The 25,782-nt window shown below is 41.1% G+C and overlaps 2 protein-coding genes across 6 annotated transcripts in view; one reads left to right on the top strand and one right to left on the bottom strand.

Moving 5' to 3' along the window:
* The window catches only part of PCDH9 (protocadherin 9), an 803,467-nt gene that overhangs the window by 20,626 nt on the left and 757,059 nt on the right, over window positions 1–25,782 (bottom strand). The window lies entirely within an intron of this gene.
* Window positions 1,800–15,437, top strand: LOC310903361 (uncharacterized protein). 4 transcript variants are annotated; one of them, XR_014587479.1, is made up of 4 exons: window positions 1,800–3,173; window positions 3,264–3,386; window positions 8,050–8,151; window positions 11,599–13,037. XR_014587479.1 is itself a non-coding variant. In XM_083846540.1 (3 exons), the coding sequence occupies exons 1-3, from the start codon at window positions 3,187–3,189 to the stop codon at window positions 15,078–15,080; spliced, it is 306 nt and encodes a 101-aa protein (XP_083702666.1). In that variant the 5' UTR covers window positions 1,800–3,186; the 3' UTR covers window positions 15,081–15,437. The 4 variants fall into 4 exon arrangements, 2 of the variants coding, with proteins under 2 accessions (XP_083702666.1, XP_083702665.1); XR_014587480.1 differs by lacking the exons at window positions 8,050–8,151; window positions 11,599–13,037 and adding an exon at window positions 7,790–7,878; XM_083846540.1 differs by lacking the exon at window positions 11,599–13,037 and adding an exon at window positions 15,077–15,437 and having other exon boundaries at window positions 1,800–3,386.

The raw sequence follows: 25,782 nt of genomic DNA, 5'->3' as shown, positions 1-25,782 counted from the left end.
CCTCCCTCGCGGGGGCTGCCGGGTCCTGGCAGCTCCCTCGAGCGGCCTCGATGTTGAAAAAAAGCCCTGCCTGTCCCGATTCCCCGCTCCACTGCATAATGCGTCTGCCCCGGAGCCGATCGCCTCGGCAAGAGGCAATTAGTTGTTTGTAAATACAATTTGACTGTTTCTTATATGAGGAAATGAAAGATATTTGGAAAAAAATAACAATTAGAAGAAAAATACTTTCTTTTTTTTTTTTTTTTTGTATAGTTTAGCTTCATTTACTTTCTTATTTACTTATTTTTATAATCTTTTTCTTGGTATATAATTATTAATACTGCACTTTTACTGCAGAAAATTTCATTGGAAATTTCAGTTACATAAAATGAAAGAAAAATAACTTTTGATCCAGTGCATTTCAGAGAGTTATATGTCATAAGTTCCTTTTGTTTCATTATTTGCCTGGGATTTTATTTTATTTTTTCAGGTTTCTTCATTATGCCTGAAGCATGTCCTTTTTCCAATGTTTGCTATGTACCTTTAGTGTCCCTCACCACAGTAGGACAGGCCTGGGAGTCTGATGTTGTATTTACTGCATGAGCAACAACTTAATTAAGTGGTGCTTTAGAAATATCATCAGTGCTTTGCTGCTACTAGTACACTTGGGCATGTATCACATTGTTTTGACAAATGTGCTGGGAGAATTGCTTTGTAGTTTGTCTTGTTTCTGGAACAGTACTGGCTAAGGACCCTGGAACAAATTGTTTCTATTACACAACTGGGGATAATACTCTTGGTTCCAAAAAATGAGTCAGGATGAGGACCAAAATTCTTTCAAGCCAGTACACAATCCAAATCAGAATTAGACCTCTTCACTTTTGTTGCTATCTCATATGCCTGCCATAGGAGATTATATTTCTCTTCTTTTCCTCCCTACTTTGATAACACAGAAAAACTAGGACAAAATTCCTTCTTCCAATCCTTTTTATTTGTACAGCTAGGAAAGGAAGGAAAACAGAGAAGAAAGTACTTAATTATGCATTCTGTTAAAGCTGGGCTGACATTTTCTGTTCTATTCAATTGTCTTGCATGTTGTGTGATATATTCACTTAGAATCATAGAATCATAGAATATCCTGAATTGGAAGGGACCCACAAGGATCATAAAGTCTAACTCCTAGCTCCACACAGAATTATCCAAAAATCAAACCATATTTATGAGAGTGTTGTCCAAACACTTCTTGAACTCCAGAAGGCTCAGTGCCGTGATCACTTCAGTAGGGAGTCTATTACAGTGCCCATCTACGTTCCTCATGAAGAACCTTTTCCTGATACTCAACCTGAACCTTCCCTGACAGTGCTTCATGCCATTCCCTTGGACCCCATTGCTGGTCACCAGAACTTCGAGATCCCTTTCCACAGGGATCTTGACCCCCATTCTGTACAGGTGCAGAATTTGGCACTTGCTCTTGTGAAACTTCTTATTGTTGGTTATTGGCATCCCTCTAATTTGTCAAGATGTCTCTGCAAGGCCTCTCTACCCTTGTTGATGGAACTTGTTGATGGAACCAACAACTCCTCTCAATTTAGTATCTACAAACTTACCCAGAATATCTTCTAGCCCTACATCCAATTAATTTATGAAAATAGTGAAGAGAAGTGGCCCTAAAATGGAGCCCTGGGGAACCCCATTAGTGACTGGCTGCCAGCCTAGTGTAAGCCCATTTACTATAACCCTTTGAGTCCATATTTGACTGCTTGCATTATCCAGGTATAAAATAAATAAATAAATAAATAAACAAATAAATAAATAAAAATAAAATGGGCTTGATTCTCAATTACTTTTCAGCAAGTGTAATTATTTGTACATATGTGAATCTCAGAGGAGGCTCAGACTGGATATCAGGAAAAGGTTTTGCACCAAGAAGGTGCTTGGACACTGGAACAGGCTCCTGAGGGAACTGGTCATAGCACCGAGCCTGCCAGAATTCAATAAGAGTTTTGGACAACACTCTAAGACACATGATCTGTTTTATTTATTTATTTATTTATTTATTTATTTATTTATTGGGGGGTGGTCATTTGGGGACCCAGGTGGTCGTTTGGGGATCCCTGTGGGTTCCTTTCAACTCTGATATTCTATAATTCTGTGGTTCTATAAGTAAGTACAAGGTATATAACTAAGATAGAAAAGGGTTGAAGATGTTTTCACAATTACTGCGCTTAGATGACATGAACAGAGTGCAGTATGAAGAGGATCAAAGTTGGAGAGCCCCAGATAAGCAAGGCTAAAGTCATTGTTCAGAGATTACTTAAATTCCAGAAAAATTGAATGCTGTAATAATTGTATGTGTAAATTTGTGGATATTGGAAACTAAAGGAACTGAACTCAAAACCACTGAGTTGCTAGCACTGTAAACCCACAACTTTTAACAGTGCACTTAGCAATAAAGGGTTGCACAATTTTGAAATATATGTTGTCATCTTCAGAACAAAATTTGTGCAGTTCTTATTTCTTCTTATGTAATGAAATAATGAATTATTTGGAAACTGAAAAATTCTGGTCTAAAGTCTCTTCATGTATTTGATGTCTCTTTACATGTTACTGTTCTGATTGGAATAATAGATTCATCTGTATTTTTTTCCCTTCTGCCCTTAAGCAGGTATCTCCTCAGTTTCTGGCCACCAGATTTTATAAATGCAAGACATAAAATTACCCTTATACCTAATCCTTTTTTTGTTCCTTGGAATAACATATCTGCAATTATATGTGCAAAGAGTGTCTGTTCCTTTACGGGTATATGATCAAGGACTTTTCCTACTAGCCAGACCACTTACCTTCAGGGCACTCATCCTTCTGACCAAGAAGTCTATGATGAGGAGCAGAAGAACTCCCCCACAGTTCAGGTGGAAACAGTTAGAGACCTGCTGCTCCACATGTCACAAGTCCATGGGGATGGATGGGATCCACCTGAGGGTGATGAGGGTGTTGGTGAATGTGATTACTGGGATGCTTTCCATCATCTATTAGAGGTCATGGTCATCCAGAGAGGTCCTGGATGATGGGAGACTTGCTCATGTGACACCCATCTATAAGAAGTAAGGAGGACATGGGGAACTACAGGCCAGTCAGCTTGACCTTCGTGCCAGGAAAGGTGATACAACAGGTCATCTTGAATGCAATCACACAGTGTATGTGGGACAAATGGGGATGAGGCCCAGTCAGAATGGGTTCATGAAAGGCAAGTCCTGCCTGACCAACCTCATCTCCTTCTACAACAGGGTGAACCGCCTGGTGGATGAGGGAAAGGTTGTTGTTGTAGTCTACCTAGACTTCAGCAAGGCCTTTGACACGGTCTCCCACAGTATTCTCCTGGAGAAGCTGGCAGCCCATGGCTTGGACAGGTACAATCTTTGCTGGGTTAAAAATTGGGTGGATGGCCGGGCCCAGAGAGTGATGGTGAACAGAATAAAATCCATCTGGCAACCGGTCACCAGTGGTGTTCCCCAGGGATCGGTGTTGGGCCCATCTTTTTTAATATCATTATTAATGACTTGAGTGCACCTTCAGTAAATTTGAAAATTACACCAATTTGGGGGGAATTGTTAATCTGGAGGATAGGAAGGCCCTGCAGAGGGACCTGGACAGGATGGATCAATGGGCAGAGGCCAATGGGATGAGGTTCGACATGGGTCCTGCACTTTGACCAAAACAACCCCATGCAGCACTACAGTCCTGGGGGGGGAGAGTGGTTGGCAAGCTGTGTAGAGGAAAAAGATCTGGGGGGGGGGGTTGGTTGATGCTTGGCTGAACATGAGCCAGCAGTATGCCCAGGTGGCCAAGAAGGCCAATGGAATCCTGGCTTGTATCAGGAATAGTTTAACCAGGATGATTAGGGAGGTGATCCTTCCCCTGTACTCAGCACTGGTGAGGTCACACCTCGAGTACTGTGCTCAGTTTTGGGCTGGGACCCTCACTATAGGAAAGACATTGAGTTCCTGGAACATATCCAGAGAAGGGCTACGAAGCTGGTGAAGAGCCTGGAACACAAGTCCTATGAGGAGTGGCTGAGGGAACTGGGTTTGTTTAGTCTGGAGAAGAGGAGGCTCAGGGGAGACCTTATTGCTCTCTACAGCTACCTGAAAGGAAGGTGTAGGGAGCTGGGGGTTGGCCTCTTGTCATAGATAACTAGTGATAGGACTAGAAAGAATGGCTTCAAGTTGTACCAGGGGAGGTTCAGGTTAGAAATTAGGAGACATTTCTTCTCAGAAAGAGTAGTAAGGCATTGTAATGGGTTGCCCAGGGAAGTGATGGAGTCACCGTCTCTGGGGATATTTAAGGAAAGGTTGGACGTGGTGCTTAGGGACATGGTTTAGTGGGCAACATTGTTAGTAAGGTGATGGTTGGACCAGATGAACTTGGAGGTCTTTTCCAACCTTAATAATTCTATGATTCTATGAAAACTGGCGTAATAAGAAAATGACATGAAGATGTTCTGTGTGCCTGCACCAGAGACAGGTTGTCTTTGCCAGTCCAAGGGGAGAAGGGAACTAGGCTGCCTGTGCTGTTATGGTGTGAGCCCTGGATGTGGGTGCTGCTGAAGGCAGTCTGTGGACCAGCCCTGTCAGTATCCTCCGTGTGCGTGTGTATGTATTCATCTGTTTGTGTGTATCTCTGGGATAGGTGCTCAGCTTCATCTCTGGTCAAACCTGCAAAGGGGAAAGTGGCTGCTCTATTTCCCAGCCTGAGCAGAGATTGTGAATACTGGGATAGGCTCTAGCAGCTGAGCAGAAGCAGTCACAGGGTGGAGAAGGTGACAGTGCCTAACTTGTCTTAACCATCTGCATCAAATCTGGCTGGTTTCTGGCACTGATACTTCTTTCCCTGGTGACACTATGACCAAACAAACAAGTATTGGCTGTAGTCATGTCATTCCCTCACCACCACCACCACTCCTCCCATCCCCCAATTGCTTTAAATTAAAACATAGTGTTTCTGTCAGAAGGCTGAGACTAGGGAGACGCACTGGATCCAAAAAAAAAAAAAAATATTCCTAAATCAAAAGACACTCCAGTTTTCACAGTGACGAATGACTCATGTTTATATGTCTGTGACTTAGATGCAGAAAGCATAAACAAACCATGGTGCAATGATCTGAGTCCAGGTTCTTTTCTTTCTGCTAACATGCTTTCAGCAGCAAACCAGAGTTATATTAAGTTTTTGCGCAAGTTGCTTCTATCCAGTGCCTGAACTTCAACAGGAGAGGCAAATAAATATTTTCTTGAGCTTGCCAGTTACCCTACATTAAGGACAAGTACCTGATGAACAAGACTTGCAAATAACTTCAAGGTAAAGCTGTTGAAGAGGAACTCAAACCTTTCCCAAACTGTGAGCAACTGCTGAAATCACTATATAGATTAGTACTTTGTCAGAAGGCTAACTGCAATAAGATGACCGTACTCTCCTTTGGAAAGGGTCCATCTTTCCTCGTAGACTCTCTGTAATGATGCTATTGTTTTTTCTCTTAATGTTGAGAAATATTATATAAGATTGTTGTACACCTAATATCTAGATGGTGAAGAACTGGCAGCTAATGACAACAATCTAATCCTAACATTTTGAATCTATAGTAGTTAAAGATAACTCCTCTGCAGTTTGGTATATAGAGTTTCCTAGGTGTAATCATAGAACCATAGAATGGTTTGAGTTGAAAAGGACCTTAAAGTTCCAAATCTCCTGCCAAAGGCAGGGACACCTTTCACCAGACCAGATTACTCAAAACCCCATTCAACACCTTCAACCACCTTAAACACCTCCAGGGATGGGGCATCCACAACCTCTCCGGGTACTCTGTTCCATTTCCTCACTACCCTTAGCGTAAAGAATTTCTTCCTAATGTCTAATCTAAATCCAAACATTTTAGTTCAAAACCTTTGCCTTTTGTCCAGTCTCTATGTTCCCTGATAACGACTCTCTCCTTATCTTTCTTGGAGGACTCCTTTAAGTACTAGAAGGTGACTATAAGATCTCCCCACAGCCTTCTCTTCTCTAGGCTGAACAACCCCAACTCTCTTTACAGGAGAGGTGCCCCAACCTTCTGATCATCTTCATAGCCCTCATTCTTGGGATTGTCCCAACACAGCTGCAGGACCTTGAACTTGGCTTTTTTTGAACTTAGTGAGGTTTACACAGGCCCATGCCTGTCTTCCTAAGATCTATGAAAAAGGTTAAAAACCTTGTATAATTGCACCTCATCTGTCCAATGCCTCAATAGTCAGGTAAACGTACAAGGGTCTTGTTACTAGTGAATCATTTAAACTGTCTCAGATAGCATTTTTTTGTTATATAGCATGTTACAAGACAAAGAGTTATTCATTAAAATCTACTTTTTTTTTTTTAATGTCTTGAATATCACCTTGTCGCATTCTGATGCTTCAATTTACAGCAAATGTTGCATCTGTTCTTATCTGTTCTTTTGTGGTACCTTTTATTTCTCAACACATAACATTTGTATTTATGGTTAATTAACAGTAGACCATCTTTCAAACTGACTCATAACAAGGAGGTCATATTTTAGGAATGTGGGTTCCATGTAAATTAGATCTCCTTACTGATTTCTGATGAATATTCTGCAATCTGTCTATCACAACAGGTATAAAACCATAACTTTATCAGTTAAAATCCTGCAGAAACTGTATACCAAAGATGACATTTTCTCTGTTAGCATATTTACACAATTTCCCCATGCAAGATATGTTTGACACTTCAGACATTTTGCTCCAACATGACTATACGAGCAAAATTATACAGTGTGCTCCAGGTCTCAGTTTGTTATTTTGATTATGACAGCTGTTTTATATGAAAAGTATGATATAAAATATTAAAAGACCTGTAAGTAACAATGCTACAGGATAATATTTCTTCCTTAATCTTATTAGGTCTTCTGGCTTTAGAAACTCACAAGTTCTTCAAGAATAATTTCAATAATTTCCTGACTTGGATTTATTTAATCCAACTTGCACATTTTATACTGTAGGAGTCTCTGACTGAGCTGGTATTCCTGGAATTCTTTTATACTAAATGAAGGGAAATAGACAAAGATATGTTGTAATATTTTTACTAGGCTTAGATTTCTAAATTAAGTCTGCACTTTAAAAGTGCCTATTTCTTTTCATTGACTATAATGGGAGTCTAACTCAGATAAAGCCATTTATTCTAGAGCTGCTTGTATTTTATCATATGAAGTACAACCCTTGTAACAACCATTAAATCCACCTGTTTTGAATTCACAATGTGAGCTCTGTAGAGAAAGGACAATTGTCTCAACATGTGCTTTTACCATGTAAAAACAGGAAAGTCCTGATCCATACAAATGCTTTTACGCACCATGAGTAACAATAACACAGTGATAAGTAGTGCTAATACCTAATGAGTAGGTATGCAAAAGTATTCAGTTCTGTAATATGTACTCAGGTGTAGGACCCAGAAAAAAATAAGCTTATATAAATTAAGGTAAAAAGTTCTCTGAAATTCTCAGTGTGATGACTGTCTATGATTTTTATATGAATTTATCGAAATGGGTAAATGACATATTAAAAAAAAAAAAGGAGCAATTATCTTGGTCATGATACTGAAAAATACTTGTTAGGAATTTCTGTCCAAGACTGTGCTAATTCTATAACATTCCATACCTGTATTTCTTCACGAGACTGTGTTCTATATGAACATGCTCATGGGGCATTTCTGTGAGTAAACTGATTCTAATGAAAAATTCAGTTTTGAAAATTGTCATTGATTTGTCTTTCAGACTTGTTCATGATTGTGGCTTTATAGCTGGCCAAAAGCATAAGACTAATTGCCTCAAACTAAAGAATTACATCCTTCTAAGCAATTTGATGTAATGATAATTTCCTGATTTTTTTTTTTTTATGACCTAAGTGGTCATGACCTGTACTTCTTTGGAGCACAAAAGCAAAATTTATTTATCTTTCTATTTACCTATCATCTACCTATCTGAGAATATTTTGTTGCACATAACAATATATATATATTTTTTTTTTTTCACAGAATTACAGAATGGACAAGGTTGGAACGGACCTCTGAAGGCCATCTAGTCCAATCCCCTGCTGAGCAGGATCACCTAGAACACGTTGCACAGGATGGATCCAAGTGAGTTCTGAATACCTCCAGAGAAGGAGACTCCACAACCTCTCTGGGCAACCTGTTCCAGTGCTCTGTCACCCTCACAGTAAAGAAGTGCCCGCTCATATTAAGCAGGAGCCTCCTGTGCTTCAGTCTGTGTCCATTGCCTCTCACCTGTTGCCAAACACAGCTGAAAAGAGACTAGCTCTATCCTCTCGACACCCTCCCCTCAGATATTTATATACATCGATGAGGTCTCCCCTCAGTCTTTTCTTTTCCAGACTAAACAGTTCCAGTTCTTTCAGCCTGTTCTTGTACAACATTTGCTCCCATGCTCTAGTCATCTTTGTAGCCTTCCTGTGAATTCGTTCCAGTAGTTCTATGTCCCTCTTGTAATGGGGAGCCTAGAACTGGACACAATACTCCAGGTGAGGCCTCACCAGGGATGAGTAGAAGAGGAGGATCACCTCCCTTGACCTGCTGGCAACACTCTTCCGAATGCAGCCCAGGATTCCGTTGCCCTTCTTGGCCACAAGGGTACATTGCTGACTCCTCGTAGGCCTGCTGTCCACTAGGACTCCCAGGTTCCTCTCTGCAGAGCTGCATTCCAGCAGGTCAGCCCCCAGCATGTACTGGTGTTTGGGGTTATTCCTCCCTAGGTGCATGACCCTGAACTTGCCCTTGCTGAATTTCATGTGGTTGCACTCAGCCCAACCCTCCAGCTTGTTGAGGTCCCTCTGAATGGAAGCACAGCCCTCTGGGGTATCAGCCACTCCTCCCAGCTTTGTGTCGTCAGCATACTTACTGAGTGTGCACTCCATTCATCACCTAGGTCATTGATGAATAAGTAGAACAAAACTGGACCCAGTACTGACCCCTGGAGGACACCACTAGCTACAGGCATCCAACTAGATTCCACACAACTAAGCACAACCTTCTGAGCTCTGCCATCCAGCCAGTTGCCAATCCACCCCATCATCCACTCATCTAGGCTGCACTTCCTGAACTTGTCTATGAAGATGTTATGGGAGACAGTGTCAAAAGCCTTGCTGAAGTCAAGGTAGACCACATCCACCACTCTCCCCTCATCTGCCCAGCCAGTCGTCTCATCATAGAACAATATCAGATTGGTCAAACATGACTTCCCCGTGCCCAATCCATGCTGACTATTCCTCATCACCTTCTTATTCTCTACATGTTTGTAGATAGCCTCCAGGATGAGCTGTTCTATCACCTTTCCAGGGATGGAGATGAGGCTGACTGGCCTTTCATTGCCTGGGTTCTCCTTCTTGCTCTTTTTGAAGAATGGCGTGACATTGGCTTTTTTCCAATCCTCAGGCACCTTTCCTGTTCCCCACAACCTTTCAAAGATGAGAGATAGTGGCCTAGCAATAACACTGGACAGCTCCCTCAGCACTCGTGGGGCCATGGATCCTTGGATGTCAAGTTTGCTTAGATGTTCTCTGACCCGATCCTCTTCGACCAAGGGAAAGTCCTCCTTTCTCCAGACTTCCTATCTTGTCTCCAGGGTCTAGGATTCCTGAGGGCTGATCTTAGCAGTAAAGACTGATGCAAAAAAGGCATTCAGCAACTCTGCCTTCTCCATATCATTTGTAACCAGGGCACCCACCCTATTCAGCTGTGGGCCGACATTTTCCCGAGTTTTCCTTTTTCTATTATGTATTTGAAGAAGCCCTTCTTGTTGTCCTTGACATCCCTTGCCAGATTGAATTCCAAATGGTCCTTGACCTTCCTTGTCACGTTCCTGTATACTCTGACAGTATCCCTATATTCCACCCAAGTAGCCTGTCCCTTTTTTCACATGCTGTGAACTTCCTTCTTCTGTCTGAGCTTCACCAGGAGTTCCCTGCTCATCCCTGCAGGTCTACTGCCCCCTTTGCTTGCCTTCTTGCTCATAGGGATGCACCAGTATTGAGCTTGGAGGAAGCAATACTTTAATACTGACCAGCCGTCTTGGACCCCCTTTCCTTTCAGGGCCCTAACCCATGGAATTCTTCCAAGTAGATCCCCAAAGAGGACAAAGTCTGCTCTTCTGAAGTCCAGAGTCACAATCCTACTTTTTGCCCTGCTTCTTCCTTGCAAGATCCTGAACTCCACCATATCACGGTCACTGCAGCCAAGGCTCTCCCTGACCCTCACATTTCCATCTAGTCCTTCCTCTTTCGTTAATACAAGGTCCAGCAGCACACCTCTCCTTGTTGGTTTCTCCACCACCTGTGTCAAAAAGTTGTCATCAATGCACTGCAGGAAACACCTGGACAGTTTGTGCCTAGCTGTGTGGCCTTCCCAGCAGATTTCAGGGTGGTTGAAGTCCCCCATGAGAACCAGGGCTTGTGACTAAGAGGCTACCTGGAGCTGTCTGAAGAAGGCTTCGTCTACTTCCTCTTCCTGACCAAGTGGTCTGTAGCAAACACCCACAACAGTGTTATCCATGGTAGCCTGCCCTTAATCCTTAACCAAAAGCTCTCAACTCACTTTTCGTTCATTCCTGGGCAGAGCTCCATGCATTCCAGCTGCTCTCTCACATAAAGAGTAACTCCACCACCTCGTCTTCCGGGCCAGTCTTTTCTAAAAAGCACATACTCTTCCATGACAGTATTTCAGCGTGAGCTATCCCAACATGCCTCTGTGATTGCAATGAGATCATAGTCTTGTGACCACACACAGATCTCCAGTTCTTCCTGTTTGTTTCCCATACTGTGCGCATTAGTAAACAAGCATTTCAGTGAGCTGAAATGCTTGTCTCTCATGCTGTGTGTGTATGTATAGAAGTATTTCAGATGTCTTTCATTCAACTCAGCCCTCCTGGGGCAGACTGAAGGACATCACCAGCATGCAGTTCCTCAAAAATTAGTGTGCAGTCTCATAGCTTATCACTGGTGTGCCTGTTTTTGTCCCTTTCCCCCTTCAAATCTAGTTTAAAGCCCCGTCAATCAGCCCTGGTAACTCCTGGGCAAAAATGCTTTTCTGCCTCATAGAAAGGTGCTCCCTATTAGGAGTCAGTAGGCTTGGTGTCATGTAGAGCTTGGTGTCATGTAGACTTTCCCATGATCAAGAAACCCAAAACTGTGTCAGTGGCACCAGTCTTAGAGCCATGTATTGATCAGCTGGGTTCGCCTTTCATTATTAGCATTTCCTCTTTCACAGGTACGATAATAATAGACTGAAGTATTACAGTATCAGTGCTTCCAAAGTTATGGTAGTGTAAAAGTTACAAAGTACAAATGCAATGCTCTCTATTCATATTTGAAATCTGATTCTGTTTTGAACAAGGTTATTAAGATTTGCCATCATTACTTAACATTTTTGATCTCTTAGCCATAAAGTAGTGCTAACAGTACTGTTGGATATTTTGAAGCATTAGTTGTTACAAAACAAATTAGCAATTATTAAAATTGTGTGTTTTTCTGTTTTTCTTTTTTTTGTTTTGTTTTGTTTTTCTTTTCTTTTAAGCTGCCTGGACAGATCTCATGGATCAGTTCAAATATACACCGGGGAATGTTTGTAGAGCTTTTATGTTGTACTTAAAGCAGCTACATATTTTTGATTTTGAGACAGAGCTTTGCCCTGGAGGAGAAATCTATCAGAGATAAGAAGAGAGGGAACACAAGGACTAAGGGGAAAAAAAAAAAACAAAACAACAAAAAAACTCTGAAAGTGCAGAGAGGAAGGGGGAGGAGACATCTGTTGATTAAATGATTTTTAGAGATAATTAAGTACATTCTTCCAGAAATAACAAATATTACACATTGTCTGCAGGCACACATGGCTTTCTTGAAAGCAAGAGAGAATTAAACAGAACCTACAAAATAATCAGCAGCTCGGGGCCAGTCAAAACTGTGTCACAGGGGTGACCTTCCAGATTTTGTACAAGCAATTTTATGAAGCATTAGTATCAACCAGGTGCTGAGTGCTAAATTAAAAGGGTCTAAATATAGATGTAGGAGGTAAATGCCAATCATTTTCAAAAGTATTGTTCAACGTTTCGTTTCTCAAATAATCAGTTAATCACTATTAATGTTACATAATTCCATTTATTTATGTGATTCTCACCTGAAGAAAGTCATCTCTGTTTTCAAAAATTGGTTAGGTATTTTTATAAAGAACTCTTCCAGCTGAGAAATAAAAAATAAGTCAAGGACAAAATGCACTCCATCTCAGAGGAGTGATGTTCTATGAACTACAGTTAGGTCTACTATATACCCAAAGAAAAAACAGAAAACTATGATAGTGTGATTTGTTTGTTTGTTTTTTTATTTATTTATTTTGCCGCCTTCACAGCTTCTTCATTTCTACTTGGAGTATTTGTGATTAGTACTATATTTAATATCTATTTGTACTGGGATTTCACTTAGGTAGTCAAAAGTTGTTACTTCTGTCTTCAAGTAAAAGGACTTCTGGTAATAGAATTTCATGTTTCAGAGTTAGTACTTGGAAAGAATTGATCTGCCATTTGCAGGTATTTGAAAATTGCTAATATCAGGTTGTTACAGAACACAATTTGTTTTGTAAGTTACTCAGGTTTTATATGCAATGCTAGTTTGGGATTAGAATCTGTAAAGTGAGACACTGTTGTGTTTTGACTGAAATACTGTCTGTGGAAATGTTTGATTAAGGCAGACATGGTGCACTTTTTCCTCTTTGTAATTCATAACTGACTCTTTACCTGAGTGACATTTTATGACATGAAAAAACACAGATTGGAGTAAGGAGATGAACTTATGATCCAGGCCACTGCTGGTTCTAGAGGTGACTATAACTTCAGGAATTAACAACCCCTACAGAAACTCTTTTTCAGGGGTAATGATCTTATTGATACACAGCAATAACCTACAAAGAAACTTTTCTCATAGGGTTCAGTTGGTCAGAATCGAATCAGTTTTCCATTAATTTATTTGCTTATTTAGTTTAAACTTCTCCATTACAAAACAAGAAATAGAAGTACTCCTAGTAAGGAAGATTTCTACCTTATTGCAACAAATTACAGAAGACAGTGTCCAGTGCAGCCAAAAGACTCCAAGAGTAAAAGATATAGAAGGAAAGTGCTGACATTCAACAGATAACTGAATGATCCCACAAATTCCAGGCTTGCGGTGCTTGAACTTCAGGAAAGGATATAAATTGGACCAGATGATAATTAGACTGAGATAATTCTTTGCACAAACCAATTCTTACATGGACCAAAGGATTTTGTTATCATCCACCTACGAGAAATATGAATTCTCTTCCCTAAGACTAGACTCATCTGTGTATACATATGGATACTTTTAAATGACCATATTTTCTCCTGACACAGAAACACAGAAAGCCAATTCCTATGGGGCCTGATGACATGCATCCCAGGGTCCTGAGGGAATTGGCTGATGTATCGCCAAGCAATTCTCCATCATATTTGAAAAATCATGGCAGTCAGGAGAAGTCCCTGGTAACTGGAAAAAGGGAAACATCACTCCCAATTTTAAAAAGAGTAGAAAAGAAAATCCGGAGAACTGCTGAGTCTTACCTCTGTGCTTAGCAAGATCATGGAACAAATCCTCCTGGAGGCAATGTTAAAGCACATGCAGGACAAGGACATCTGGGACAGCCAGCATGGCTTCACCAAGGGTAAATAGTTCCTGACCAATCTGGTGTCCTTCTATGATGGAGTGACTGCATCAATCAACAAGGGAAGACTGACTGATGTCATGTACTTGGACTTCTGACACAGTCCCACAAAACATCCTCATCTCTAAATTGGAAAGATATGGATTTTTAGGGTGGACCATCCAATGGACAAGTAATTGGCTCGATGGCTGCACCCAGAGAGTAGTGGTCAATGGTTCTATGTCCAGGTGGAGACCAGTGATGAGCAGTGTCCCTCAGGGGTCTGCCTTGGGACTGGTACTTTTCAATACCTTCATCAATGACATAGATGATGGGATTGAGTACAACCTCAGCAAGTTTGCAGATGACACCAGGCTGAGTGGTACAGTTAATACCAAAGAAGGAAGAGATGACATTCAAAGGGACCTGGACAGCCTGGAGAAGTGGGCCCATGTGAATCGCATGAGGTTCAACAAGCCCAAGTGCAAGGTGTTGTACCTGAGTCAGGGCAACCCCAGACAGGAGTACAGACTGGGAGAACAATTTATTGAGAGCAGCCCTGCAGAGAAGGACTTGGGGGTTCTGATGGATGAAAGGCTCGACTTGACCCAGCAGTGCGTGCTTGCAGTCCAGAAAACCAACTGCACCCTGGGCTGCATCAAAAGAGGTATGACCAGCAGGTCGAGGGAGGCAATTCTCCCCCTCTTCTCTGCCCTTGTGATGTCCCATCTGGAGTACTGCATCCAAGCTTGGGGACCCCAGCACAAGAAAGATGTGGACAAGTTAGAGTGAGTCCAGAGGAGGACCACAAAGATGATCAGAGGGCTGGAGCACCACTTCTATACAGAACAGCTGAAAGAGCTGGAGATATTCAGACTGGAGAAAAGAAGGCTCTGGGGAGACCTCATTGAGGCCTTTCAATATTTAAAGTGGATGGAGAAGGACTCTTGGGTAGATAATGGTACGACAGGGGAAATGGTCTTATGTGGAAAGAGGATAAGATTTAGGCTAGACATTAGGAAGAAATTCTTCACTGTCAGGGTAGTGAGGCACTGGAACAGGTTGCCAAGAGAAGTTGTGGATGCCCCATTCCTGGAAGTGTTCAAGACCAGACTGGATGAGGCCCTGAGGAACCTGGCCTAGGGTTGGAACTAGATGATCTTTAAGGTCCCTTCCAACTCAAGACATTCTATGATTCTCTGATGAGGAGGAAAAAAGAAATGCAAACGGGATTTTTGAAAACAAACAACAATAACAACAAAACCACAATATTTTGTTAACAAATAAATAACAAAAAAGATTAAATGTTTTACACATCATTCATACAAATTTAATTCTTTGGTGACAGGTGAAAGTTGACGTTTGCAAATGGAGACAATCCAAATACTATAATACATGGGCAGCCAGGACAGCAGATTCACCCCAAAAGGATGAATACTTGGACAGACTTTATGGCACACAAGGAATAGAGAGCATATCTATGAGTTTGTACTCATCTTCAGCAGGGCATGGACCTCACCCACCTTCTCATCTGCTGAAGCTACTGCCATGAAGAATGTTATCTCATCTAATCTTATTTCCTCAAAATTAGCATTTTTTCCCAGATATACATTTAATCTTAACAGGATCATCTAACAAATAAAAATTCCTAGGAGGATTCAAATGAAGCTTCTAAATTTGATTAGATTACTTAATGGGATTGAAGTACAGTCAGCATTCAAATATTTGGATTAATATTCATTTATATATATATATATATTCCCAAAGAATGGTGATGGATGGTGATAATAAAATATTTATAAAGCCTTCTACGGTCACAATCATTTTGTGTCAAAAGAAAAGGACAATACTGAAACAGGTTGCCCAGAGAGGTTGTGGATGCCCCATCCCTTGAGGTGTTGAAGGCTGTGTTGGATAGGGCCTTGGCCAACCTGACCTAGTGGGTGGCATCCCTATCTCTGGCAGAGGGGCTGGAGTTAGATGATCTTTAAGGTCCCTTCTGACCCAAGCCATTCTACAATTCTACGATTCTATGACTCTATGATTCTATGAAGATTCTAAGACTCTATGAAATGTATGCTAAGTAGAATGTGTCCTTCCTTAAAAAAAAATGCAATGTACTGACGTTTTCCTTACATACTGAAGCCAATATCATAGAATCACAGAATCATTGAATCATTTAGGTTGGAAAAGAAACTTAGCATCATCAAGTCCAACCATCAACCTAACACTACGTAGCCCACCACTCAACAGTGTCCCTAAGCACCACATCCACACATCTTTTAGGTACATCCAGGGATACCTTCCTTGGGCAACCTGTTCCAATGCCTAACCACCCTTTCTGTGAATAAATTCCACCTAATCTAAACCTCCCCTGGCACAACTTGATGCCATTTTATATGGTATGTTATCATAGCTGAGCAAAATGTTATAATCTTTGCTGATTAAGAAGGGTCAGAATGAGATTAAAGAAAGCTGAAAAGATCGAAATAAAGGATTTACGGGAAGAAAAAAAAAAAAGAAAAAAAAGAAAAAAAAAAGAATATAAAAACTGTCACAGATTTCAGGGAACGATAATTCATTAGGAAAAAAAACTACAAAAGACCGAGGCCAAATAGGAGACTTTATATTTCCCTATTCTCTTTCTCTGCTACATCAGTTATCCCACAGATTTCATTCTTCTCTTTTCAGTTGTATGTTACCTGTATTTTATTTATTTTTAACACAGACTAAACTCTTCTTCCACGTTTCAGAAAGAATTTCAGAAGGAATTTTGCTGAATGTAAAAAAAAATCATATGTGATATTCTATCCGTAACATGCTGTAATAAGAGTCAGATCCAGATTTCTTCAGATTTACCAGATTTCTTCATAGATCAAGTCTTGTACTGATAAACTTTCATCTCAGGCAAATGGTTACACATTTACTAAATTGGTATTTGTGCATGTTTACAGACCTCAGTTCCTCCAGTTAAACAAACAAACAAACAAAAAAAAACAACACTGTATGTAGAACAAAAAAAAATCTGGTTCAAGTAAAGAATTTAAACAACACTAGCAAAATTTTAGGTGCCTGCAAGAGGAGTAATCAGATTCCCTACAAACGCGGTGAAGATTCAGACTCTAATTTCTGCATAAGAATTGGTAGGAAATGCTAGAAAAATACAGCATATTCACCTATCTCAATCAGTTTATCCTGTTAGTTTCAGAGAATAAAATGTAATCAAGTACAGATGTTTCTAAGAAAAAACGAAATGAAGGGAAGGGAAGGGAAGGGGAGGGGAGGGGAGGGGAGGAGGGGAGGGAAGGGAGGGAGGGGAGGGAGGGGAGGGGAGGGGAGGGGAGGGGAGGGGAGGGGAGGGGAGGGGAGGGGAGGGGAGGGGAGGGGAGGGGAGGGGAGGGGAGGGGAGGGGAGGGGAGGGGGGGAGGGGAGGGGAGGGGAGGGGAGGGGAGGGGAGGGGAGGGGAGGGGAGGGGAGGGGAGGGGAGGGGAAGGGAGGGGAGGGGAGGGGAGGGGAGGGGAGGGGAGGGGGGGAGGGGGGGAGGGGAGGGGAGGGGAGGGGAGGGGAGGGGAGGGGAGGGGAGGGGAGGGGGCAGGGCAAGGCAGGGAAGGGAAGGGAAGGGTAGGAAGGCAAGGCAAGGCAAGGCAAGGCAAGGCAAGGCAAGGCAAGGCAAGGGAAGGCAAGGCAAGGCAAGGCAAGGCAAGGGAAGGCAAGGCAAGGGAAGGGAAGGCAAGGGAAGAGAAGGCAAGGGAAGGGAAGGCAAGGCAAGGGAAGGGAAGGGAAGGCAAGGGAAGGGAAGGCAAGGGAAGGGAAGGCAAGGCAAGGCAAGGCAAGGCAAGGCAAGGCAAGGGAAGGAAAGGAAAGGGAAGGAAAGGCAAGGCAAGGAAAGGCAAGGCAAGGCAAGGAAAGGCAAGGCAAGGAAAGCCAAGGCAAGGGAAAAGGCAAGGCAAGGCAAGGCAAGGGAAAAGGCAGGAAAGGAAAGGAAAGGAAAGGAAAGGAAAGGAAAGGAAAGGAAAGGAAAGGAAAGGAAAGGAAAGGAAAGGAAAGGAAAGGAAAGGAAAGGAAAGGAAAGGAAAGGAAAGGAAAGGAAAGGAAAGGAAAGGAAAGGAAAGGAAAGGAAAGGAAAGGAAAGGAAAGGAAAGGAAGGAAGGAAGGAAGGAAGAAAGAAAAAGGAAAAGGAAAAGGAAAAGGAAAAGGAAAAAGAAAAAGAAAAAGAAAAAGAAAAAGAAAAAGAAAAAGAAAAAGAAAAAGAAAAAGAAAAAGAAAAAGAAAAAGAAAAAGAAAAAGAAAAAGAAAAAGAAAAAGAAAAAGAAAAAGAAAAAGAAAAAAGAAAAAAGAAAAAGAAAAAAGAAAGAATGAAAAAGAAAGAAAAAAGAAAGAAAGAAAAAGAAAGAAAGAAAGAGAGAGAGAGAGAGAGAGAGAGAAAGAAAGAAAGAAAGAAAGAAAGAAAGAAAGAAAGAAAGAAAGAAAGAAAGAAAGAAAGAAAGAAGGAAAGAAAAGAAAGGAAAAAAGTTTATAACAACATCAAACACTACCATGGTTCTTATAATCTCTCTACATTTAGTCCTATCCCTACATGTGAGCCCTAACTGCTATTAGATTGGTTTGCGTTCTTCCTAACTTCATTACACTTTCATCCATGACTGCATAGTGATCTAGCCTCAGAAATGTAGGATCTCCTACTGAGGATACTCCACAGATTGCTTGTCACAGCAGTCTCCTAGGAGTTGTAAGTTCAAAGTCTTCCAGTCTGACAGGGTCAAAAAAACAAGCTTGCAATTTCTTACTTTATGCTTAAGCTACATCACCGCTATCAAATGAGACATGACATTTATGCACAAACTTGACAGTGGCAAATCACATTTATGTTTTGGGGTTTCTCAATGCTCTTAAATCATGGATATGAGTCACATCTAAGCTCTAACCTGAAGTGAAGTACCTGTTCCCTCAAAACAGGCACTTCTGAGAAGGCATGACAAATTAACTGCCATTAGTACTTACTCTAAGAAGAAAAGAAACTAATGAATTTCAAGGTAAAGCAGTTCTGGAAAGAAGGCAAAGTGAGTCACTGTGTGGCACTAGGGAGGGTTATATGTGACTAAATCCCAATTGGTGGGGATTTTTGTATATTGAATGCCATGACACAAACAATTTTGTCCTCTTATTTATAAACTCAAGACAATCCAAGCAATATATATTTCTTACTTGATTCAGCCTTAACATACACTTTGACTTTATTCTTTCTCCATTTCTAGTATATGTCATGAAATCAACAGATGGGAACATAGAATTATTTTTTTTTTCCTACCTTTCTTATCTTGACATAGTTATTCCACACTTTTATGCTTTCTCCAACTTGACTTTAATAGTCCCACTGATAGAGCTTTTTACCACCACAAATAAAGTCAAATAAAGTCAAATAAAGTCACAAATAAAGATTAGATCTCAGGCTAGAAAATTTCTAATCTTCACACCAGTTTTGACTGCTTTAATTGAATTATACTGTCTTCCAACTACATACTTTTTTTTTTTTTTTTTGCTGTGATACTTTCCCTTTCTATCTTTAGTATGCATATCTTCGAGGGATAGTCAGGGCATTACGATGTAGCATCTTTTGCTGTCTCTTAGCAAAGAAACATTCATTTACATTCTTTTAATCTCTGCTTATATTAAGTCAATCAGTTTATTCCCCTGAACACTTCTGTTGCTTCATTCCTTTCAATAAATCAATGTACTTGTAAGGAGGAGGTCAGAAATGAATGCAGACTTTAATCTTATCACTATGTATTTCAAATATCTCTGTGAGATACTTTTCAAACCAGTGGGCAAAGACTTCACAATGAGACAACATTCAAGATGAAGTATTACGAAGAACATTATCTCCTGAAAAATTTACACTCAGCTACAAAAAAAGGATGGATAAATTTTAGACTTAGGAACAGATACTCCTCAACAGAAACAGCTGAATCAAACTTGATGTCTTCCAACACCACTATCCTACACAGGTTGAGGGAGGACTTCAGCTGTAAACCCTAATCAGTTTCAGAAAACATGAAACTGTACATTCCATATATTTTGCAAATTGAACGAAAAACACACAAAGAAGAAGAAAATCACTACAGGTGTCATGAGTACTTCTATAGTACCATTTGGACATCTGAGATGCTTGGGAAGTTAATTTCTCACTGAAAATAAAGGTAATTGATCAGTTTATGAAAAGGACCTTATTAGATCATTGTCTTCCTTTTGCCACCCCTGCATATAATTCAAAAGATATGAATAGCTTATCTACTATTCAGGTATTTAATTCCAAAAGAGGGTTTCTCACACCTCCAGATGCTCCTATTCCTTTCAGAAAGAAAAATATATATATAGATTTGCATCTATATATATGTTCTTGTAGAAAACAAGTGGGCTTGTCTGTTTTCTACCAGGTTAAGTTTTCCACTCATCCATCACTAATTCACGGATTTCAGAAGTACTCACAATCAGTGATTTTTCTCAGGTATCTCCTTCATACCTATACAGCAAGAGATATATTTACAAGCTAATATATTATTTTTCCATTTATCATGCTAGAACCAGAAGCATATTGGCCTGTCTTTTTATTGGAATTGCACATATACACAAGCATGAATATCCACATATATAAATATATATAACCATATGTATACATACTTAATATATATTTTATATCTTATATACATTAAATTTATATTTTTATTAATATTTCATAAAGAACATGAAAAATAAGTCATTCATTCCCTTTTTGTTAAAAGTTGAGACAGTCTGATCTAGGGACATGTCTGTGACAAATATCACAGAATCACAGAACCACATAATGGTTAAGGTTGGAAGGGACCTCCGGGGCTCATCTTGTCCAACACCCTGCTGAAGAGGGTGCTGAAGAGGGAAGAGGGTTTTACTTGGGTGGGCGGCCGAGATCCACCACAGCCGCTCTCTCACTCCCCCTCCTCAAGGAGGAACGGGGAGAAAATATGATGAAAAGGGCTCAAGGGTTGAGATAAGGACAAGGAGATCGCACAGTAATTATCATGATGGGCAAAACAAACTCAGTATAGGGAGACAGTAAGATTTCTTGACTATTACTAACAAGCTAGAGAAGTAAGAAACCAAAAGTGCCTTCCCCCCATCCGCCCTCTTCCACCTCCTCCCCCTGCGCAGTACAGGGGAATGGGGAATGGGGGTTGCAGTCAGTCTATAGCGCTTCTTCTCCGCTGCTCCTTCTCAGTCACTCTCGTCCCCTGTGTTGTAGGGTCCCTCCCACAGGATGCAGTCCTTCCTGAACTGATCTGGTGTGAGCTTTCCACAGGCAACAGCTCTTCAAGAACTGCTCCAGATATGGGTCTGTACCACGGGGTCCATCCATCAGGAGCAAACTACTCCAACCTGGGTCCCCCACGGGCAGCAGCTCCTGCCAGGTCACCTGCTTCTGCGTGGGCTCCTCTCCACAGGCTGCAGGTCCAGCCCGGGGCCTGCTCCTGCGGGGGCTCTCCATGGGCCGCAGCCTCCTCCAGGCCACATCCACCTGCTCCACCAGGGGCTCCTCCATGGGCTGCAGCGTGGAACCCTGCTCCACCATGGTACTCCATGGGCTGCAGGGGGACAGCCTGCTTCACCATGGTCCTCTCCACAGGCTGCAGGGGACTTCTGCTCCGGTTCCTGGAGCACCTCTCCCCCTCCTTCTTCACTGACCTTGCCGCATGCAGGGCTGTTTCTCATTCCTCTCACTCTCCCAGCTGCTGTGTGGTGCAGCGTTTTTTTTTTTTCCTGTCTTAAATCCGCTCTCACAGAGGTGCAAACAACATCTCTTATTGGCTTGGCCCTGGTCAGCAGTGGGGTCCTTACCTACCATGGGGCAGCTTCTAGATTCTTCTTACAGAAGCCACCCCCATGCCCCCTGCTACCAAAACCTTGCCACGCAAACCCACTAGAGGCACCTACAGAAGATTGCCAAGGACCATCTCCAGATGGTTTTTGAAGATCTTCAAGGAGGGATACTCTGCTAACTCTTGGCAATCTATTCCAGAGTTCAGTCACCCACACAGTAAAGAAGTGCTTCCTGATGTTTAGATAGAACCTTTTGTGTTCTGGTTTGTGCCCATTGCCTATTGTCCTGTCACTGGGCACCACTGAAAAGAAACTGTACCCATCCTCTTTGCACTCTTCCTTCTAGTATTTATATACATTGATAAGATCCCACCTTGATCCTCCTCTTCTCCAGGCTGAACAGTCCCACCTCTCACAGCTTCTCCTCATAGGAGAAGTACTCCTCATAGGAGGGATTATTACTAAACATCTCTTTCCCGAACTGTCATTTTTTACAGATTTTAACAGATTTGTCTTAGGTTCTCTCTGGGTATATATGTAGGAACTTGTGCTGGTTTTACCCAGCTGGGCAGCTGAGCTCCACCACAACCACTCTCTCATTTCCCTTCTCAAAGGGAAAGAGGGAGAAAACACAATGAAAAGGGATCGGGGGTTGAGATAAAGACAGGAGGATCGGTCAACGATTATCATCATGGACAAAATTGATTCGGGGAGATTAGAGAAATGTATTATGTATTACTAAATGAGAAAACAACAACAACAAACTACAAACACCTTCCCCCATACACCCTCTTCTACCTTCTCCCCCCAAGTGGTGCAGGGGAATAGGGAATGGGGGCTGCTGTTAGTCCATGTCAGCCCATGTCGCTTTGTCGCTTCCTGGTCACTCTCTGTCTCTGCTCCAACGTAGGGTCCCTCCCACGGAATGCAATCCTTCCCAAACTGATCCTGTGGGGGCTTCCCACAGGCAGCAGCTCTTCAAGAACTGCTCCAATATGGGTCTGTACCACAGGGTCCATCCATCCAAACTGGTCCAAATTGGGTCCCCTACAGGTGGCAGCTCCCCCCACATCCCCTGCTCCTGAGTGGTCTCCTCTCCACAGGCTGCTGGTCTGGTCTGGAGTCTGCTCCAGCAGGGGTTCTCCACAGGCCTCAGCCTCCTACAGGCCACATTCACCTGCTCCACTGGGGGCTCCTCCATGGGCTGCAGCAAGGAGATCTGTTCCACCATCGTACGCCATGGGCTGCAAGGGGACAGCCTGCTCACCAAGGGCATCTGCACAGGCAGTAGGGTAACTTCAGCACCTGGAGCACCACCTCCCTCTCCTTCTTCACTGACCTTGGTGTCTGCAGGGCTGTTTCTCACTCCTCACTCTCCCAGCTGCTGTTGTGCAGCAGTGTTTTTTGTTTGTTTGTTTTTTTGTTTGTTTTCCTTTCTTAACTATGCTCTCACAGAGACACAAACAGCATTGCTTATTGTCTCAGCTCTGGGCAGCAGTGGGTCCCTTTGGAGCTGAAACTGGCTCTTATCTAACATGGGGCAGCTTCTGTCTTCTGAATTTAATGGCTCTATGTGTTTGGAAAGAGCAGATCTGGTGCTTTAGTGCTGAGCAAGAGATGAGCTTTCTCATCATAATCCTAGTCAGTAACCAGTAAGCTGGGAAACTGATAATCCACTTCAGTTCATCAAAACCCTTTCATACAATCATAGAGAATGTCTCGGTGCTCACTTGCAGAACCAGATATATGGGATATGACAGTTATGGTAGAGTCACCTCCAAATAAAGTGGACTCTAGAATCAGTAAAATATATCTTCCTTCCATCTAAGAACTATTAAATTTGTATAAAAAGAGATTGTGAGAGAGACAGAGAGAGCAGATAGACTTCCCTGTAATTCACTGGTCAAATACAGCAAGAATGCTCTAACCCTGAATTTTTACATGGTAGGTACATGCTCTGTAAGATAATTTTGAGAGCATTTGTCTGGTCAGAGTACATTTACCCATCAAGAAGAAAGTATGTAACACTGACGCAATAATTTCCTTGTTAATAATATACAATCTAGATTTGTGTTATTTCCACAAGTGAAAGGAAATAAATAATTTAATTGCTTCACAAATAATAAAATAATTTATTAATAAACATTACATTAAAAATTGAGGAACAAAATCAAGGGATTGGACAGTAATGTGAAATAAAATATCATAAGATCCAGAGCAGTAACAGCAATGTACAAGAGTGTCACCAAAAGTAAAGATGACAGATTGATAAAGACAGTTCTGGAATGGTTGCCAAAGACTGGGAATCCCAGCAGAAGAGACTAAATAGAACTGCAGAGAGACAGAACCTGGCAAATAATTGAGAACAGCAGGGGTACAGACTAAGCAGATACTGCAGAAGATGTAAGGCACAGGGAGTCCTGTGTCCAGCAGTGGATTGATAGTAGCAAATATACTAAAAATATGTTATATTTGTATTACTAATGCAGTTTCATGATGCTTCCATATTTGATTAAGCTGCTTCTTACTGAGTCTGTCTCGTCTGTCTCACATATTCAAATTTTATGTGCTTGTACATTACACTATAAAGAGACGTGGGAAAAAAAAAAAAAAGTTTTCTTTTTTTTTTCTCTTTTTTTTTTTTTTTCTCCAGATGGATTTACTGACACTTTGGATAACAAGCATTTATTTCTAAGTGCCTTATGAAAGACTGTAAGCTAACGTAACTAATAGGAAATGCATTCAATTGCTCTAATAACTCTGGCCCAAGTCACTTTCTTTTTTATCTAGCTCTTGGTCATGTACATATTGAGCCTCCTAGGAATGAAAGCTGTAAAAGCAGGCTCCTATGGTGACTGAAGTCAGTGGAAAGTTTTCCAATGAATTTAATGGAATTCAGATCAGGCCTTCAAGAGAAAAGACCATTAGGTACTTCAGCTGTTGTGTATGCAGATGTTACTAGAACCCTCAGTCCCAATAAGGTACTCAGATTCACTTTTTAGTTCATATAGTTATCTCTTGTCATATTATTGCAAATAAGTTGTGATGCAGAGCACTTAAATGAACAATGAAATACCTATTTTTTTGAGGTTATGCAGGTCTAGAAACAAAAGCTTGATCACTGCTATCCTACAACCTCGTTAAATATCTTTAACAAGTTATTGGAGTTGTGTTTCAAGGAGTTCGTTGGCTCCCAATTGAACACACTACTGTAGTGTCAGTGAATGAGAAAATGGATATCTCATTCCTCCAAATATGTATTTGTAGACATTGCTCCTAGGTGTATTAATACTTTTTTTTTTCACTTGAAGGAGATACTTACCTTCCACTGACTTTGATGGGACTCAAATTAAGTAATCAATCTGAAGCACTTGCTTATATGTCTTCCCGAATAAAGTCATTAACTAAGTGCCATTTTAAGATCTTTTTTGTTTGTTTTTTTTTTCTTTTTTTACTTCTCTAAGATCAAATTACTCTTAACCTCCAACTTCACATAAAGAAATAGTCAATACATCATTCAGAAAAAAAAAAGAGAGCAATGTCTTAATAAACAAAGGAACAAACAAACAAACATAAAACCAATGAAATATCATGTCCAAAGAAACATCAGTGAAACATAATGTATTTACCAAATTGGACTTCAAATTCAGACTTATATTTCCAAAGCAAAAGCTTAAAATTTCACAAAATGAGGTTATGTAAGACATACACGTTGTTGATGATGATGATGACAATGATGAAGATACAAGTATTCCAAGTCAGGACTCCTAGAAAAACAAACAACCACCATCAACACCACCAACAAAAACTCACAGAACTGTAAAATGAACTGACAGCAAATAATATTTTAGAGCTTATCACGAACAGTTTTAACTAGTCTCTTCAGTTTTAGAAAGTAAAGGGTAAAAATGACAACTAAGCTAACACAAGGCACCTAACACATTTCTCAGCCCATCTCCTTGCCTCTATAAAAAATAAGAGGAAAACACCCTGCTGATACAGAGATTTAATTTGAAGTAAGATGCATAAACTTTGATACTTCCTCACGGGTTTCTTAACACTGCCACAGATCTACTATATACTGCATACTGTATAAACACAGTTCTGAGGGTAATTCTCACACTAAACTTAGAAAAAAAAGAATAGCATGCATATTTAATACCTCCCTGAAGTGTTTTACTTCAGCTATAAAGCACTGCAGCA

Source organism: Anser anser (genome assembly GCF_964211835.1).
Source record: "Anser anser genome assembly, chromosome: 1".
NCBI lineage: Eukaryota > Metazoa > Chordata > Aves > Anseriformes > Anatidae > Anser > Anser anser.
This window is presented reverse-complemented; position numbering and strand designations above follow the sequence as displayed.